The sequence below is a fragment of the Agaricus bisporus genome (assembly GCF_000300575.1).
Source record: "Agaricus bisporus var. bisporus H97 unplaced genomic scaffold AGABI2scaffold_11, whole genome shotgun sequence".
Lineage (NCBI taxonomy): Eukaryota > Fungi > Basidiomycota > Agaricomycetes > Agaricales > Agaricaceae > Agaricus > Agaricus bisporus.
The window spans coordinates 1,196,341-1,209,858 of NW_006267346.1; the positions used below are offsets into that span (position 1 = coordinate 1,196,341).

The 13,518-nt window shown below is 45.0% G+C and overlaps 2 protein-coding genes across 2 annotated transcripts; both read left to right on the forward strand.

The window, feature by feature from the left end:
* Positions 1–1,745: 1,745 nt before the first annotated feature.
* Positions 1,746–6,192, forward strand: AGABI2DRAFT_121839 (hypothetical protein; the record flags this gene model as incomplete). Its single annotated transcript, XM_006455863.1, has 20 exons — positions 1,746–1,796; positions 1,849–2,042; positions 2,099–2,213; positions 2,271–2,443; positions 2,496–2,639; positions 2,693–3,444; positions 3,499–3,520; positions 3,579–3,614; positions 3,672–3,762; positions 3,838–3,997; positions 4,056–4,387; positions 4,467–4,550; positions 4,607–4,663; positions 4,722–4,955; positions 5,025–5,315; positions 5,379–5,420; positions 5,475–5,603; positions 5,675–5,917; positions 5,975–6,039; positions 6,105–6,192. The coding sequence occupies 20 exons, from the start codon at positions 1,746–1,748 to the stop codon at positions 6,190–6,192; spliced, it is 3,303 nt and encodes a 1,100-aa protein (XP_006455926.1).
* A 420-nt stretch (positions 6,193–6,612) lies between these two features.
* On the forward strand, positions 6,613–8,250 carry AGABI2DRAFT_195227 (mitochondrial pyruvate dehydrogenase E1 component beta subunit). Its single transcript, XM_006455864.1, has 7 exons — positions 6,613–6,669; positions 6,723–6,998; positions 7,051–7,389; positions 7,442–7,573; positions 7,631–7,749; positions 7,812–7,941; positions 8,000–8,250. The coding sequence occupies exons 1-7, from the start codon at positions 6,631–6,633 to the stop codon at positions 8,159–8,161; spliced, it is 1,197 nt and encodes a 398-aa protein (XP_006455927.1). The 5' UTR covers positions 6,613–6,630; the 3' UTR covers positions 8,162–8,250.
* The last annotated feature ends 5,268 nt before the right edge of the window (positions 8,251–13,518 follow it).

Here is a 13,518-nt window from a genome sequence, read left to right on the forward strand (position 1 = left end):
ATCCGATGTTGCCGCAAGAACTGGGGACCGGTATGATTTGCGTCCCGAATCATTGGAGAATTCTAGCGGCTCAATCGGTCCGTTCTACGGTCGCTTACGATTATTGCAGATCGTCCTTTGAAGGTCGCTGGCTGGCACAAATGGCAGAGGCATAAGGAATGTTGTGTTGACTGTCAAACTACCGGTTAATACTCATGTAATTACCGGTTACTCTGGTTCATCGCCTCACGGAACACTCACGGAATGATGTTAGTTTGCTCGTTCTTAAATGGGTGCTATCTGGATAGTGGTCAGTAGTCCATAGCTTGAATAAGATTATTATCTTGGCGTGCGTTACTTAGTATGTGGTATGAATCACGATAATTGCAATGGAGAGCGCACGAATATCAAAACATGTATGGATCCAATTGGTGCATCAGTAGGACAAGAGCGCAGAATCTTTTCTGGCTAGCCGTTAATCTGAATGAAAATGGATAAATTCGGTGACTTGAAAGAAGGCTTCATTTTACCTGCTTGGATCAACACTTTAACCTTGAAAACTGACGTACAATTGGCTCGTATGTTTAGCGGAGGCCTTGCGTTTTGCCCGGCTATCAATAGTCGTAAGGAAGCATTGTTAAGCGGTGTATGTACGGTTCAACAAAAGTGCGAAAAATGGAATCTTCGGAAAATATTCAAAATGAAAGAAGAGAATAAAGAATACAACTTGAACAGCCAACTCGTTAACTATAACAGCCGAAGTAATTTATATTTTAGTCGTGCTGGAGACATGTATAGGTTGATTCCTAGCTGTAGTCTCCACACTGCAGACCATGCGTTTGGTCGCCGTCGTCACGGTCGGAAATAACGGCCTATCTCTTTCAAATTTTAGCACAACTGATCCGGTCTCTAATTGGTTGATCAGTTATGAAGCAAGAAATAGACGATCACGGTATTTTTTCAACCGAAACCAAAGACATACTATAGCTTGTCGGCAACCTATCTACTGATCCTATTTGCGGAAATGAATGAAGTTCCTCGTTTCCAATCTTATTCAAGAGGAAGGCGGACGAGTTGATATCATAGGGCCGAGAGTGCCGCAATTGAGGGAGAAGAATGATAAGCATAAGATAACCTACTTAATTATTTTCCAAATGTAAATGGTGAATAGAACTTGGCAAATCTCTTCAACAAGTTGTTGGTTCTACTAACGACATGCGACTCGGAGTTTCCAGGGAAGCTATAGGACAGCCTCGGGTTCAGAACTTTAAAACAAATTAATAACTCAACGCTACATGCTGCCCTCCGCAAAACCTCGATCGGACATTTTTCTACTTGCGGATCCTGGATTTGGCTACTTGCACTTCCTCACCGACAATGATGGACCGACTACCTCATCTCGGAGAAGTTCATCTGACGACCATACACCCGGATGGTAGATGTTTCATCTTCGTTTGAATTGGTTTTGCGGGGATGAGGTTTACTAAACATCCCTGATCTGCCAATAGGTCATCTTTCTACGTCGAGGAGTCTATATTTTTAGATGTTTCCACACTATTCGGAGTGTCGGCAGTTTCTCTCTTTCCATTAATAGTTTGGCGGGCTATTCGAAGTTGGAGGGCTTGGTGGGATCGCGCCAGTACAAAAATTAGGTGACAGGAGGGTAAATATCTTATCGTCGACGAGGATTAGTTGGGAGGAAAAAAATTACAGTCGCGTCAAGAGATGAAAGCGTGGGAAGATTTCGCTTTATCACCTATTCCTCGATGAGTGTTCTGCCCCAGCTGCAGCAGTCAGACATTCTCCAGGCCATCCAAGTCAGTCGACACAAACACTCAATCCAGTCCAATTATCTGAGTCACACCCCAGCTCATCACCCAAGCTTACAACCCATCTCCGCAAACAACCGACCCTCAACACCTCAAACTCCTCCAGCAGGAACTTTTTGAAATCCAAAAGAGACCAGAGGCGTGGGGTCTCATTATCCCCTTGCTCGAACATCCAGATCAGAATGTTCAGTTCTTTGGTGCCCATACTGCCCAGGTCAAGATCGTCCGAGATTGGTGAGTAATCTTCATCTTCTGGTCTGGCGAGCCACGCTCAACTTTTCGGGCTACAGGGACTATATTCCGAGAGAACATGTCGAAGCTTTCAGAGACCTCTTCATCCAGTTAGCAGCTCATTCTGTTGCTGCGAGACGTAGCAAAATTGTCTTACGAAAGCTTTTTGTTGCGGTATGTCGCGTTCTCATTTTATTTGACCATCTCCGCTGAACTTTACAACTCGAATAGCTCACGTCTCTGGCTCTTAAGCTGGTCCCCGGCCACCCGACTCGATGGTCCGACTGGATAATGGCTTGTGTTACCATGTTCTCTGGCCACGGCGCTTCGACCGAGCAGATCCATGATTTCCTGGCAATCGTAGCAGAAGAAATACCAAATGCCGACCTTCTGGCACAAAGCAAGTGAGTTTTCTTGCGTGTTTCTTCCATCTGGAATATTTGATCCGAAATCCAGGGCTCAAATGTCGCAGTCGCTATCGGACGCCGTCCCAATGGTAGTGCAAGCCATCACGTCTTCAATTCAACCAACAGTCCCTGCAAATCAAATCCAATCTGCACTTCGTTGTCTTCAAGCATGGATGACAATCTTTCCAACCAGGTATATGCCATCTTCTTGAAGGCAATTGTAACTCTCAAACTCGATTGCTTTAGCGATCTCACACCCCTCATACCTATGCTCATATCCCTCCTCAATCCCACCCACGAAGACGTATTCATCTCAGCATCTGATGCCCTCCAAGAAATACTTTCCAAATCCGCACTTTCAGACGGTTCTGGTACACGATCTCTAACGGAACCTCTACTATTCTGGCTAGATCGTGTGGGAACATCTATCGTCAGAGACGTAGTTTCCTCAGGAGATATCTCCCCCGTCGCTAGGTCGACTTGCAAATTAATTGTTGCATTAGGTGATCATTCGACGTTCTATTTGGCGCAGAATGTTGCTTCGAGAGTGGCTACATCAATTATAGTCCCACCTGCGCTTCAAGTTGAATTACCATCATCGCCGATCAACGGAAACCATCAACAGCCTCAAGTTGGTCAACGGGCACAAATCGCAAAATCTCATCTCGTACATACCTTTTTGAGATTAATACTGGCGTTTACCGGACATCCTGGCTATTTTGGCGTTGATGAAGAAGAGAGTGAGATGACGTTGGGGTTCTGGTATCTGTTCCAAGAAGCCCTATGGGGAACGGAGTATCACGACGGGAAGGACGTGGCAGGGGACGGTATTACTTCAATTGATGATCATGAGGATTCGATTGGTATTAATAATGATGCTATAATGGATACGAGAGAAAAGGAACAGGTTAGAGTCGCTAAAGAGGTCTATATCGAACTTGTACAAGTTTTGAGGAAGAAGGTGACCTTTCCCCCGCCAAGTTCAGGGTGGGGTAAAGGTGAGTCTCCCCATGTGCTTTATCTTTCTCGTATTTTATGATAAATTCTTCCAGATCAGGTGGATAAATTCCAAGTGTAAGTCGCGTCCTGCACCCGAAATGAAATAATTGTGATGCTGATGCGTGATTTGTAGGTATAGGAGGGATGTGGGCGATACACTAATTAACGCGTACGTTTCCTCTTTTTCTTTAAATCCTTTCAAGGAGCACATATATTTGTTCTCCAGGTATTATGTCCTGCGTGAGGACATGCTCGGATATTATGTGAATGATCTCGTCGAGAGATTAAACGCCAAGCGGGAAGAGGATGGTTGGCAGGTGAGTTCAATTGTACACATATACCTCACTCTTGCCTCTCGCACATCATCCCTAGCCTAATTATCTGTTTTTCAGGACATAGAGGCGTCATTACATTGTATAATGTCTATTCAAGAAGCTATCGATTTGACAGAGAGTACACCGCACCTGCCCCGGCTATTTGGTCCCGAGATACTTGGAAGATTACCGCAAACTGGACAACCAAGAGTAAGAAGGACGATGTTAGGTGTTATCGGTGCGTCGTCCTCGTTGCCGCTTATTGGTGACCACTCGAATGACGTGGTGTTTGCTAGGCGCCTACTCATCTTGGTTTGCAAACCTTCCAAATTCGTCAGCTCCAGTATCTGGTGCAGCGACACCTGTAAGGACGCCAACTGCCACGCCAGCCGTATCACCATTTTTCGCAGACTCGTTACAAGTACCATCCCCACAACCGCAGCAGACCTCTCGAGCTCAAGCGCTTCTCTTAGCGGCTCTTTCCTATGTCGTCAGCGCCTTGCCAAATCCTGCGTTATGTCTTCAGGCCGGTGTTGCGTTGAGGAATTTATGTGATTCGAATAGGAAAGCCTTAGCACCACATATTTCTGCTTTTGGAGAATTACATAGTGGTTTAGGGAGCATTCCTGTGAGTTGTTCTTTCTATGACTTATTGGCGGTGGTTGAATAGAGGTTTTGATTGATTCTTGGGTATTGTTTTTACCTAGGATTCGGAGAAAGGAAAGGTGTTGCAGTCGATTGCGAGCGTGGTGCAAGCGTTACCGCCTGAACAGGCGATACCACCCCTTGAGGTTAGCAGATAACAGAGGGTTAGCGACTATGATTGACACTTTTTTATCTCACTCAGGTTATCGTGAGCCCGATTGTACAGAAGCTAAATGAAGCTTTACATTCGTCTGCCTCGGTGCGTGCCGCATATCATCTTAAAGACATTACAACCGAACCAATTATGGGATGCATAGTTACCTGATGATGCTAGAGCTGTGGCGATACTGCAGCTTGAGATTTTATCAGGTGTAGCTAAAGGTTTAACGCATACCTCGGAGGGACTACTTGATGGAGAGCTTGAACCTGCGGAACTGGAGAAGATTAATGTTGCGAGACAGGATGGGAGGATGGTTAAGTTGAGAGAAAGTATCTTTGATGTTGTGAGGAGTGTGGTTGAGATCTGGAGTACGGATGTTGGCATTGGGCTGGTAAGTATAGATATATCATCGTCTTTCCTGACCGAAAATGTACTAACCCATTCATCTATCACAAAATAGGCCCTCAGCGACTTATTCAAATCGATAACATCCCTCCCAACGGATATAACATTAATATCTCTTCCCGCCGGTCCACTTCTTGAATTAGTCTGTATGGCGATTCAACGACAGTTGACTGCTGCTTGGATCACTTTGGCGACGATATTGATTGCGCAGCTGAATCCGCCGTTGTTCGCTTTGACTTTGAAACCTGGTCCGAAACCTGAGGCGGAAGCTGTTGTGAGGAGTGCTTTGCCTGTTTTGTTGGGTGCTGGTTTGAGTGTTATGGGCGTAGCTGGTGCTATGGAACGTGTAAGTGGATAGTTATTTCTTCATATTTTCGCTTTTTTGACAGGTTTTATGAATTCTGATTAGAATCCAGATATCGTTCAGGAATTCTTCGGTTGTATGGATCGGGTAAGTGGTGTCTTATATCAAGTTTAGATTGTTGAATTGATCTTTGGTACTCAGGTGGCGCAAGACTTCACAGGGCAGTTCTATTTACTGCCCGAGGGTGGTTTAGATACCCTCATGCAGTGTGCAATCACGGCCTTGAGTTTACAAGAACGATATTCTCTCGTTGCTGCAAGCAATTTCATTGTACGTTTCTATCCTAACCTTGTCACGATATCTGGAATTAATATTTCCTCTTTTTTGAAAAAATCATCCAGTCGACGCTCATTCATAGAAGTGCTCTTACTGATGAACTGATGCCACACAAATGTGCTCTCGTGGCGCGTCACGGTCGAGCACTTATGCGTGCCGTATTACAAGGATTTGCGGGGATAGCTCCTAGGAGTGTGGTACCGAATTTGATCGAGGTTTTGGGAACGTTGATGAGTCGTGCTGGGACGAGCGTTGAGACTAATGATTCGGGTACGGCTAGTGAATGGATGAAAGAGACATTATACTCTGTGAGTTGTATTTATCTTTGTCCAAGACTTAACTAACAGTTTGGTTATTTTTTCAAGCCGGACTTTATACAGAGTAAAGCGTCTGTGGAAGATAAGGAGAAGTTTGTTAAGGGCATCGTTGGGTGTGTCTTGTTTGATTGGAATCTTTTGTGTGCTGACTTGTACTTGTAAGGTCACGATCACTTAGAAGGACGAGAGATGCGGCAAATCAGTTTACATTAGTGGCGAGAGGGTTGGAAGGATCGAATTTCGGATATGCGTCTGTGACGATGTGAGAGTAACCGCTTATGGTTTTGTAAAAAAAAGAAAATTTGTTAGGTGGGGATGGGAGATTTTATTGTATGATACCCCATGAGCTGTTTGTTTTCTCTTATTCTTTTCCCATCCTTTTCTAATATGCTTTGATTTCGAGTGGATTTTCATGAGACGACTGAGTGAACAGATGAATTTAAGCGGTAGTATCCGACTCTTTGGAAGCGATGTTGACGACAATGTATGGAGTATATTTTTTCAAACAGTGAGATCGCCAGCTCAGGCCATGGCAATGCTATGACTGTCAGGCTTGGTCGAGGGTTTATTTTACGTTTGACCGCAGATGTGAGTAATTCAAGATGGTCCAACATTAGATTGGATTTGTTGTTGTTTGCTACGGCAAAAGCCGAGAGGTGGTGTTTTGGCCCCCCGTTTGCCTCCTTGACCGCTTCAGCTTTCAAATGGCCTCACTCGCACGGACCCGTCTTCCTCGTCGCCTCGTACGTTCTGGACGCGCTGTTTACTCGTTATTATATGCACTGACCTTGACTAGCCCCAGCTTGGTCTTCGTTCGATCCAGACCTCCGCTGACACGACGTCGCTCAAACATACGCCTTCGGACCCTTCGCAGCCTCTGACGGTTAAAATTCATGAGGAATCCTTCCATTCCTATAATTGCGACAAGCCCGACCTTGAGGTTCAGGTAACCCGTGACGAGCTCCTCAAAATGTACCGCCAGATGCAAACTATGCGTCGTATGGAGATGGCTGCAGATGCTCTCTATAAGGCGAAGCTCGTCCGCGGTTTTTGTCATTTGGCCATTGGTCAGGTATGTTTTTATTCTGCTTCGTGTGTACTGGTGTTAAATTCTGGCTCTTTAGGAAGCTGTGTCGGTCGGCTTGGAAAACGGGATTGAAAAGAATGACAGGGTCATTACCGCTTACCGTTGTCACCCCTTTGCCGTAATGCGCGGTGGTACGATTACTGGCGTTCTTGGTGAACTTCTTGGGCGTCAAGTTGGCATGTCGCATGGCAAGGGTGGTTCGATGCACATCTTTACACCAACCTTCTTTGGGGGTAATGGTATCGTCGGTGCTCAAGTTCCCGTTGGTACTGGTATTTCTTTTGCGCAAAAATATCTTGGCGAGAAGCACTGTACCTTTACTCTTTACGGTGATGGTGCTAGTAACCAGGGTCAAGTCTTCGAATCTTTCAACATGGTACTTTGCTGCTTTATCGATGAACCCTGCGAGGTGCTAATGACTTTCAAAGGCAAAACTTTGGAACCTTCCTACCGTTTTCGTTTGTGAAAACAACAAGTATGGTATGGGTACCTCTGCCGAGCGAAGCTCCTCCAACACCCAGTATTTCACTCGTGGTGATAAAATTCCTGGCCTTCAGGTCGGTTTTATTTTTATCTTTTCAGCATTGCGGTAGGGTTGATGATGTCTTTGTCAGGTCAATGGAATGGATATCATTGCAACGAAGCAAGCTGTTCAATTTGCTCGCCAATGGGCTGTTGAAAAAGAAAATGGACCTCTACTTCTTGAATTCGTGACATATCGCTATGGTGGTCACTCGTATGTATTCTTTTGCTGTGGCGTCACGTCCCTGGTTTAATGATTTCATCCCCATTTCACAGCATGTCCGATCCTGGAACAACTTACCGTACTCGTGAAGAAGTTCAACGTATGCGTAGCACCCAAGATCCTATTCGTGGTCTGCAACGGTACATTGAAGAATGGGGCATCGCGACCGAACAAGAACTGAAGGTGGGTTTTAGTTTTGCAGTCGTTCCGTCGTATCCCGATACTGATTTGGCCGTGATAGGCTCTTGACAAGGCAGCCAAGGCGGAAGTTGACGCTGCTGTGGAAGAGGCGAAAGCTTCCCCAGAACCTCTTGATAAGGATCTCTGGACCGATATCTACTACAAGGGTACTGAACCACCGTTTATGAGGGGTCGTGAGCGAGAGGAGGTTCATCATTACTAGACGACATTTATTAATGTTATGCATAACCACTTGTTTAATGTTCTCATTTATAGAACCGCACTTTCAACTTGGAACTTTTCTTGTTTTGGATCTTCCGCGGAACCGGAAAACAAATTCATGTTATGCCGGTTACAGGGAAATTTAGCTCGAGAAACAGCGACGGGTCAACTAAGTATCTGCATCAGTGAATTTGAATGGGCATTTCGGAACACGCTCGGCAATCCCAACTGTTTGACCTTGTGATAAATTCTCATTATTACTTGGGGCTTCGCGAGCTTGACGAGGCTCAGCTATCTGTTGGACAACTCGCTTTACGTATGATCGTATACCACCGGTTGTCGTTCAAGAAAATCAAGAATTGATGTCACCGTTCATTACAACATGTTCGGGAGAGCCATCGTAGGGAGCGTGAGCCTGGAGACCTAAAGCTTAAAGCTTCGCCAAATAGCTGCAGAATCATTCAGACGCCCCTCAACTGCCCTCAAGGCGGTCAGTGCTGAGCGCTGAAACGTCGGAGGGTGGTAGGTGTAGTTTGAAATATATTACATAGATAACAACAATGCAAGTTCGTTGGGCTACAAGTTATAGATAATGGCGAAGAGATGTCGGACAAATACAGGAGACGACCATGCAATATTCAAAACTCCCCTTCCTGGCTGGTGGATGTTCGACGGCGGTGACTTTGTGAACGAGATAGAAGATTCCAACTCGAATCCCTTCCACCTTGCGTACTTCAGTCTTCCGACCTCCCATTCAGACTCATCTGGGTGATCACCATGACATGTTATCTTCCTCTAGCATCTCTGCCTGTTGTACAATATGAGATGTGGAAGAATTAATTGAGAGAGAATACTCACAGTGACAGGGTAACGCTGCGCCTTTCGGATTAATGGTTGTTTATCGCTCTCATTCACATTCAAGGATTCCTGAGTCGCGTTTGACGCGTTTAGATTAAACTTCAGTCGGGATAAAGTCATGCTCACCGCTTCGCGTCCATGAGTTGAAGTTTTTGATTGTGGATTATGCGGAACTGATCTCGAACCCTTCGATGAGTTATAAGAAGCACGCTGCGTCCGCCATTTTAGACAATGATTAGCAGAAGTAGTTGATGAGATACTTACGATGATGTTCTTGAGCGTCATGACGTGGGATATGAGGAGAGATTTGCTTTGGTAGTGGATTGTTTAAAGTATTGAGTCTCTGGAAACTGGGAGAGAAGTAATTGGATACCTTTATCTGCCTTGTTCGATGTCGTACTTATAGGTTCTTGAAACCTTGGTGGTATTAAAAAAAAGTACACCTTACCATGAAGTTCACGTGTGAGCATTGGTGGGCAGTCGGTATTGCGGAATAACAGTGCCGGACGTGCGGGGTAGATCATAAGTCTATTTTTACTCTCTGAGACGTTGGTGCTTAATTCGGCCCTGATCATGGTATTTCCTGTATGTCGAGTCCTCTCCCAAAATACATCGCGCATTATTATTCACTGTAATTGTATCTTTACTCCGGGGCTTTAATCAGCCGCCGCAGAGGTTTTACCACCAAGCAATGATCACGAGAACAAAAAGATTTAGTGTAGAGATCGGCGAGAGTATTTCATTTCGCGATTGAACTAAGTTTATTGTTCACAGTGACCTTGGATAGGTGCTATACCTTGACCTGTCGGTCAAAAGTTTTGTGGGCGCGTGGAAATCAATCTGGGCAACATTTTTCTTCCGTACTACATTGGCGCATGGTGGTCGCATGGTAGTGATCTATTTAAGTGTATAATCTTCCACGCACCTTGCCACAGCCGCGTGCCATATCAAAGAAGAAGTACGGAATTCAACTGGGGACAGAAAATCAATTGGCATTCTTTTCCTTATTACCCGCCGGCAGACACGGCTAGTGACGCAACCCCTCGCTAACCATCGCCTACCTTTGTGATGATACTATATATCGAGACCGAAGCTCAACAGATCTGAGGCGACAGTATCAGTCAGACCCATGTCTGTCTAATGCGTCAGACTCGATACTATGTGCTTGGACTGAACATTCTTACTAGCGGATATTTCATTTTCCTTCCAGGTTCCTGAAACAGCGAGATTGACATCGCCACACAGAACACAAAGCCTACTAGACGCAAACAGCCCCACTCTAAACGACGACTCTACCAAGCCATCAAAGTGCGTCTCGTGTAGTACCATTTTCGTAATATTGGAACGAGCGCTGAATATTGTAGGCTTCTAGACCTTTCCCTTTATCCGTTCCCATCCTTTTAAAAAAACTCACCATTAACAGATGAAAACCTTTCAGCAAGGCTGAAATTCTTGTTTCCGCCGCCATAAACTGAAAGGTTGTGTCGGATTTACTTCTAGGTTTGGAGTTGAATACAAAATGGTAGTTTGTAGAAAAGTTTCTCTCTAGAGTTGTTTCTCGCTCTTGCAACCCTGGGCCCTCTTGGGCCTCGCACTAGGGCGGGATCGACACATTAGATAAGACCGGCCACTGAAGAAATCTAGTATCCGAAGAACCGGCGGGGATGGCAAATTTCCGAGTAATTTGACAACCGATCCACGTTCGCCAGGTACAATTTTCCGATTCCTTCGCCAATCGAGTGCGAGTATTCATTTCAAACCCATGTAGAAATTCGTTACTAGCTTCTTCATGATTCCTGAGCGGCAAAGACTTAATCCCATATCGGACTTCATACTCGCCGTTGGAAAGCTCTGTGCTTCAAGTGGAACTACGGTATCTATATGGTACATTCCACACGGAACCTCAGAAATGATTTACGTTATTTGTTTTCAAGAGAATAGAGACCTTCTCAGGAAGGACTCACATCTAGAATCACGTAGGTGAGGAGTTGAATAAGTTGAAATATTGATTGAAGCACTCACCGAGATCAAGAGCGGAAGGTAGACAGTCGTTTACGAGTCTGCCTCCGGGTCAGAAGAGAACCTGTGCGTTAAATGTCTGTGAGTGGAAGCCCGAGAAACGTTTGTTAACGGTCATAACTTGAGAACTTTAGCGATCTGGCTGCACTAGAGGTTGTGGCTGCACTAGAGGTTGTCTAGAACAGGCGAAAGCTCTGGCTATGGATAAGATATTGAGGATGACGGTTGAATTCAATGTAGGCTTTGCATGCCATATTCATTCCAGCCACTTGGGCCCACATAATGTTCATTTGATCGTTGCACGTGTGCACCGAGTCATACGCAATAAAGGGGTTGTCGGACGGCCTCAACGGAAATTGTTTGTTCAAACCATAGTCTTTAACCAGAGGTGATTGAGATAATGTATTGTCGAGCTATGGACTTGACTCACAGTAGCAGTAGCCTTCTCAGGGGGAATGACAGCGAAACCATCATGCATCATCGACTACTACCATTGCAGGCAGTGTGGATATCGTATGGATATAGGATTCAACCATTTAATTGGGCGCAAGTAGCTGCTGTTGCATCCAATTCCTGGGCTGGAGATGTGATCCTCAAAGGGACAGCGCAACTTGGTAAAGAAATATAATTGAAAGGGTAGGCGTGAGAAAACACCACTGCAGGGTTGATGTACGCTGATTCGCGACGACGCGATCCTGAAACTCGAGCATAGCACTTTAATAACTTCTTGTCCCAAAATTCCGGATACTTGTGTTAGCGCAGTTTGACCGCGTCGGTTGTGCCACTCCTAGTAAGAATTCACGCGCGTCGGTGTTGAAGTTAACGTTGATGAACGCTGATCATAAACCGGCCATCACTACTTAATATAACCCGCCCATATCAAGATGCACTACTCATCATATCTGCATACTAGCCTTAGGCCACAAGACCCAAAGATTCAACGTTGACATATGTACCCGGTCGCCTGGCACACGTTCTCTTTCCCTATGACTGTTAATATCGTCACTCTCGCCGGCCTATAATTGAGTCTCTCCTAGGCCTAACTTATCTATTTTAAAGGACACAATGAACGTCGTCCCAAATGCAAAACCAGGTATGCCTACCCGATTGTCTGCGACGTAGCTCGGGTGTCACATACATTCGGGCGCGCAAGATGAGTCTCGTCTATATCTCACCTCACAATGGAATATGTCTCTTTGACTTCAAACCCTGTAAAGTGTTGGAATCTGGACTGATCAAGCTGGTGAATTGGGCTTGGTAGTATGACTGCCGTCATAGTCACCTTCTTGTGCGAAGATTAAGCAGCAAGCAGTCATAAGTCGGTAGTATTAGCTCGAAGTACTCACGGACCGTGGACCAGTGTCAACGGTACTGTAAACTCAAGTGTATGATTAACTGGAAGAAGTTATTAAATGCTATGAACCAATAATACACATCAAAGATTTTCATTTTCGGCGGTGAAGAGCGTCAAGAAGCAAAAATTTGGAAGGAGTAGATTGGAAAGAAGGAGAATGGTTCTACTTTTGAACTTCACAATGCTAACTCCGCGGTAAATGTGATGATTCGTCTACCCACGCCCAAGCATGTGGCAGGGGGAAAATATATAAAAATAAAAACATTCAAAAAGTTAATCATTAATCTAGCAAAGGTCTTTTTCAACACTTTTAACGGGAGCTTTCACAACCCGAGGTACTGACAACGTGAAGACCAATCCCCAGCCTTCGATCATAGCAGGCAAGGAAAGTAAAGTCCTGGATCGTCTGGGATGTAGCACGTGAACTGGAGAAAAGATTGGTAAAGCCTGGATCGTTCCAGCTTCAGCCTACCCTGCTGTAAGTAAGGGGCGTCAGGACTTCAGTGTCCTAGCCGTGTCTCAGGTACGTATGCTCTCAGGCTAAGAAAGGAACTTCAAGTCGGTTCGAGGCTTCTAACTCAACAACCTGATTGGTATAAAAATAATCAACCCAATAAAAAAAACAGCAGGATAAAAAAAAAACCAAAAACGACACAAAGCTAAAGAAGTCAAATCTTCGATTGGCACCGAATATCTTAACTAAATGCCACAAGTAAGCCATCAAGATTAAGCAACCACCACCAAAAGCAACCGACAGAGATCGATTAGCATGCGCTAGCGGCAATTCAGAGTTAATGCTTTATGTTAAACATTTGGATAGGAGGCTATGAGCTCATAAAAGTCTCCCTTACATACCTACATATACGTCACGTTTACGTGTTGTATAATGAAATGAGCCTGAGCGGCCCGTCGTCGAGCTATAAATTTTATAAGGGCCGAACGCCCCGGCTCGGTAGAAAGCTGTGCAACGGGCCCATCGGGCCATCACAGTCATTCGCATCATGGTTCAGTTTTTTCGTGTAGCCGCTTGCCGGGAAAAAAATTCACACAAAGCGACCTAAAAAAGGAAATTTTTAAACCCGAATCCGAGTCATAGATCTTTAGCAATCTTTTGCAATTGAATAGCA

Excerpts from the sequence above, each read along its gene's own strand:
- AGABI2DRAFT_195227 (XM_006455864.1), top strand. The coding sequence starts at position 6,631 with ATGGCCTCACTCGCACGGACCCGTCTTCCTCGTCGCCTC. Across the intron at positions 7,390-7,441 it reads TCTTCGAATCTTTCAACATG|GCAAAACTTTGGAACCTTCC; the intron begins GTACTTTGCTGC and ends TGACTTTCAAAG. Across the intron at positions 7,574-7,630 it reads AAATTCCTGGCCTTCAGGTC|AATGGAATGGATATCATTGC; the intron begins GGTTTTATTTTT and ends CTTTGTCAGGTC.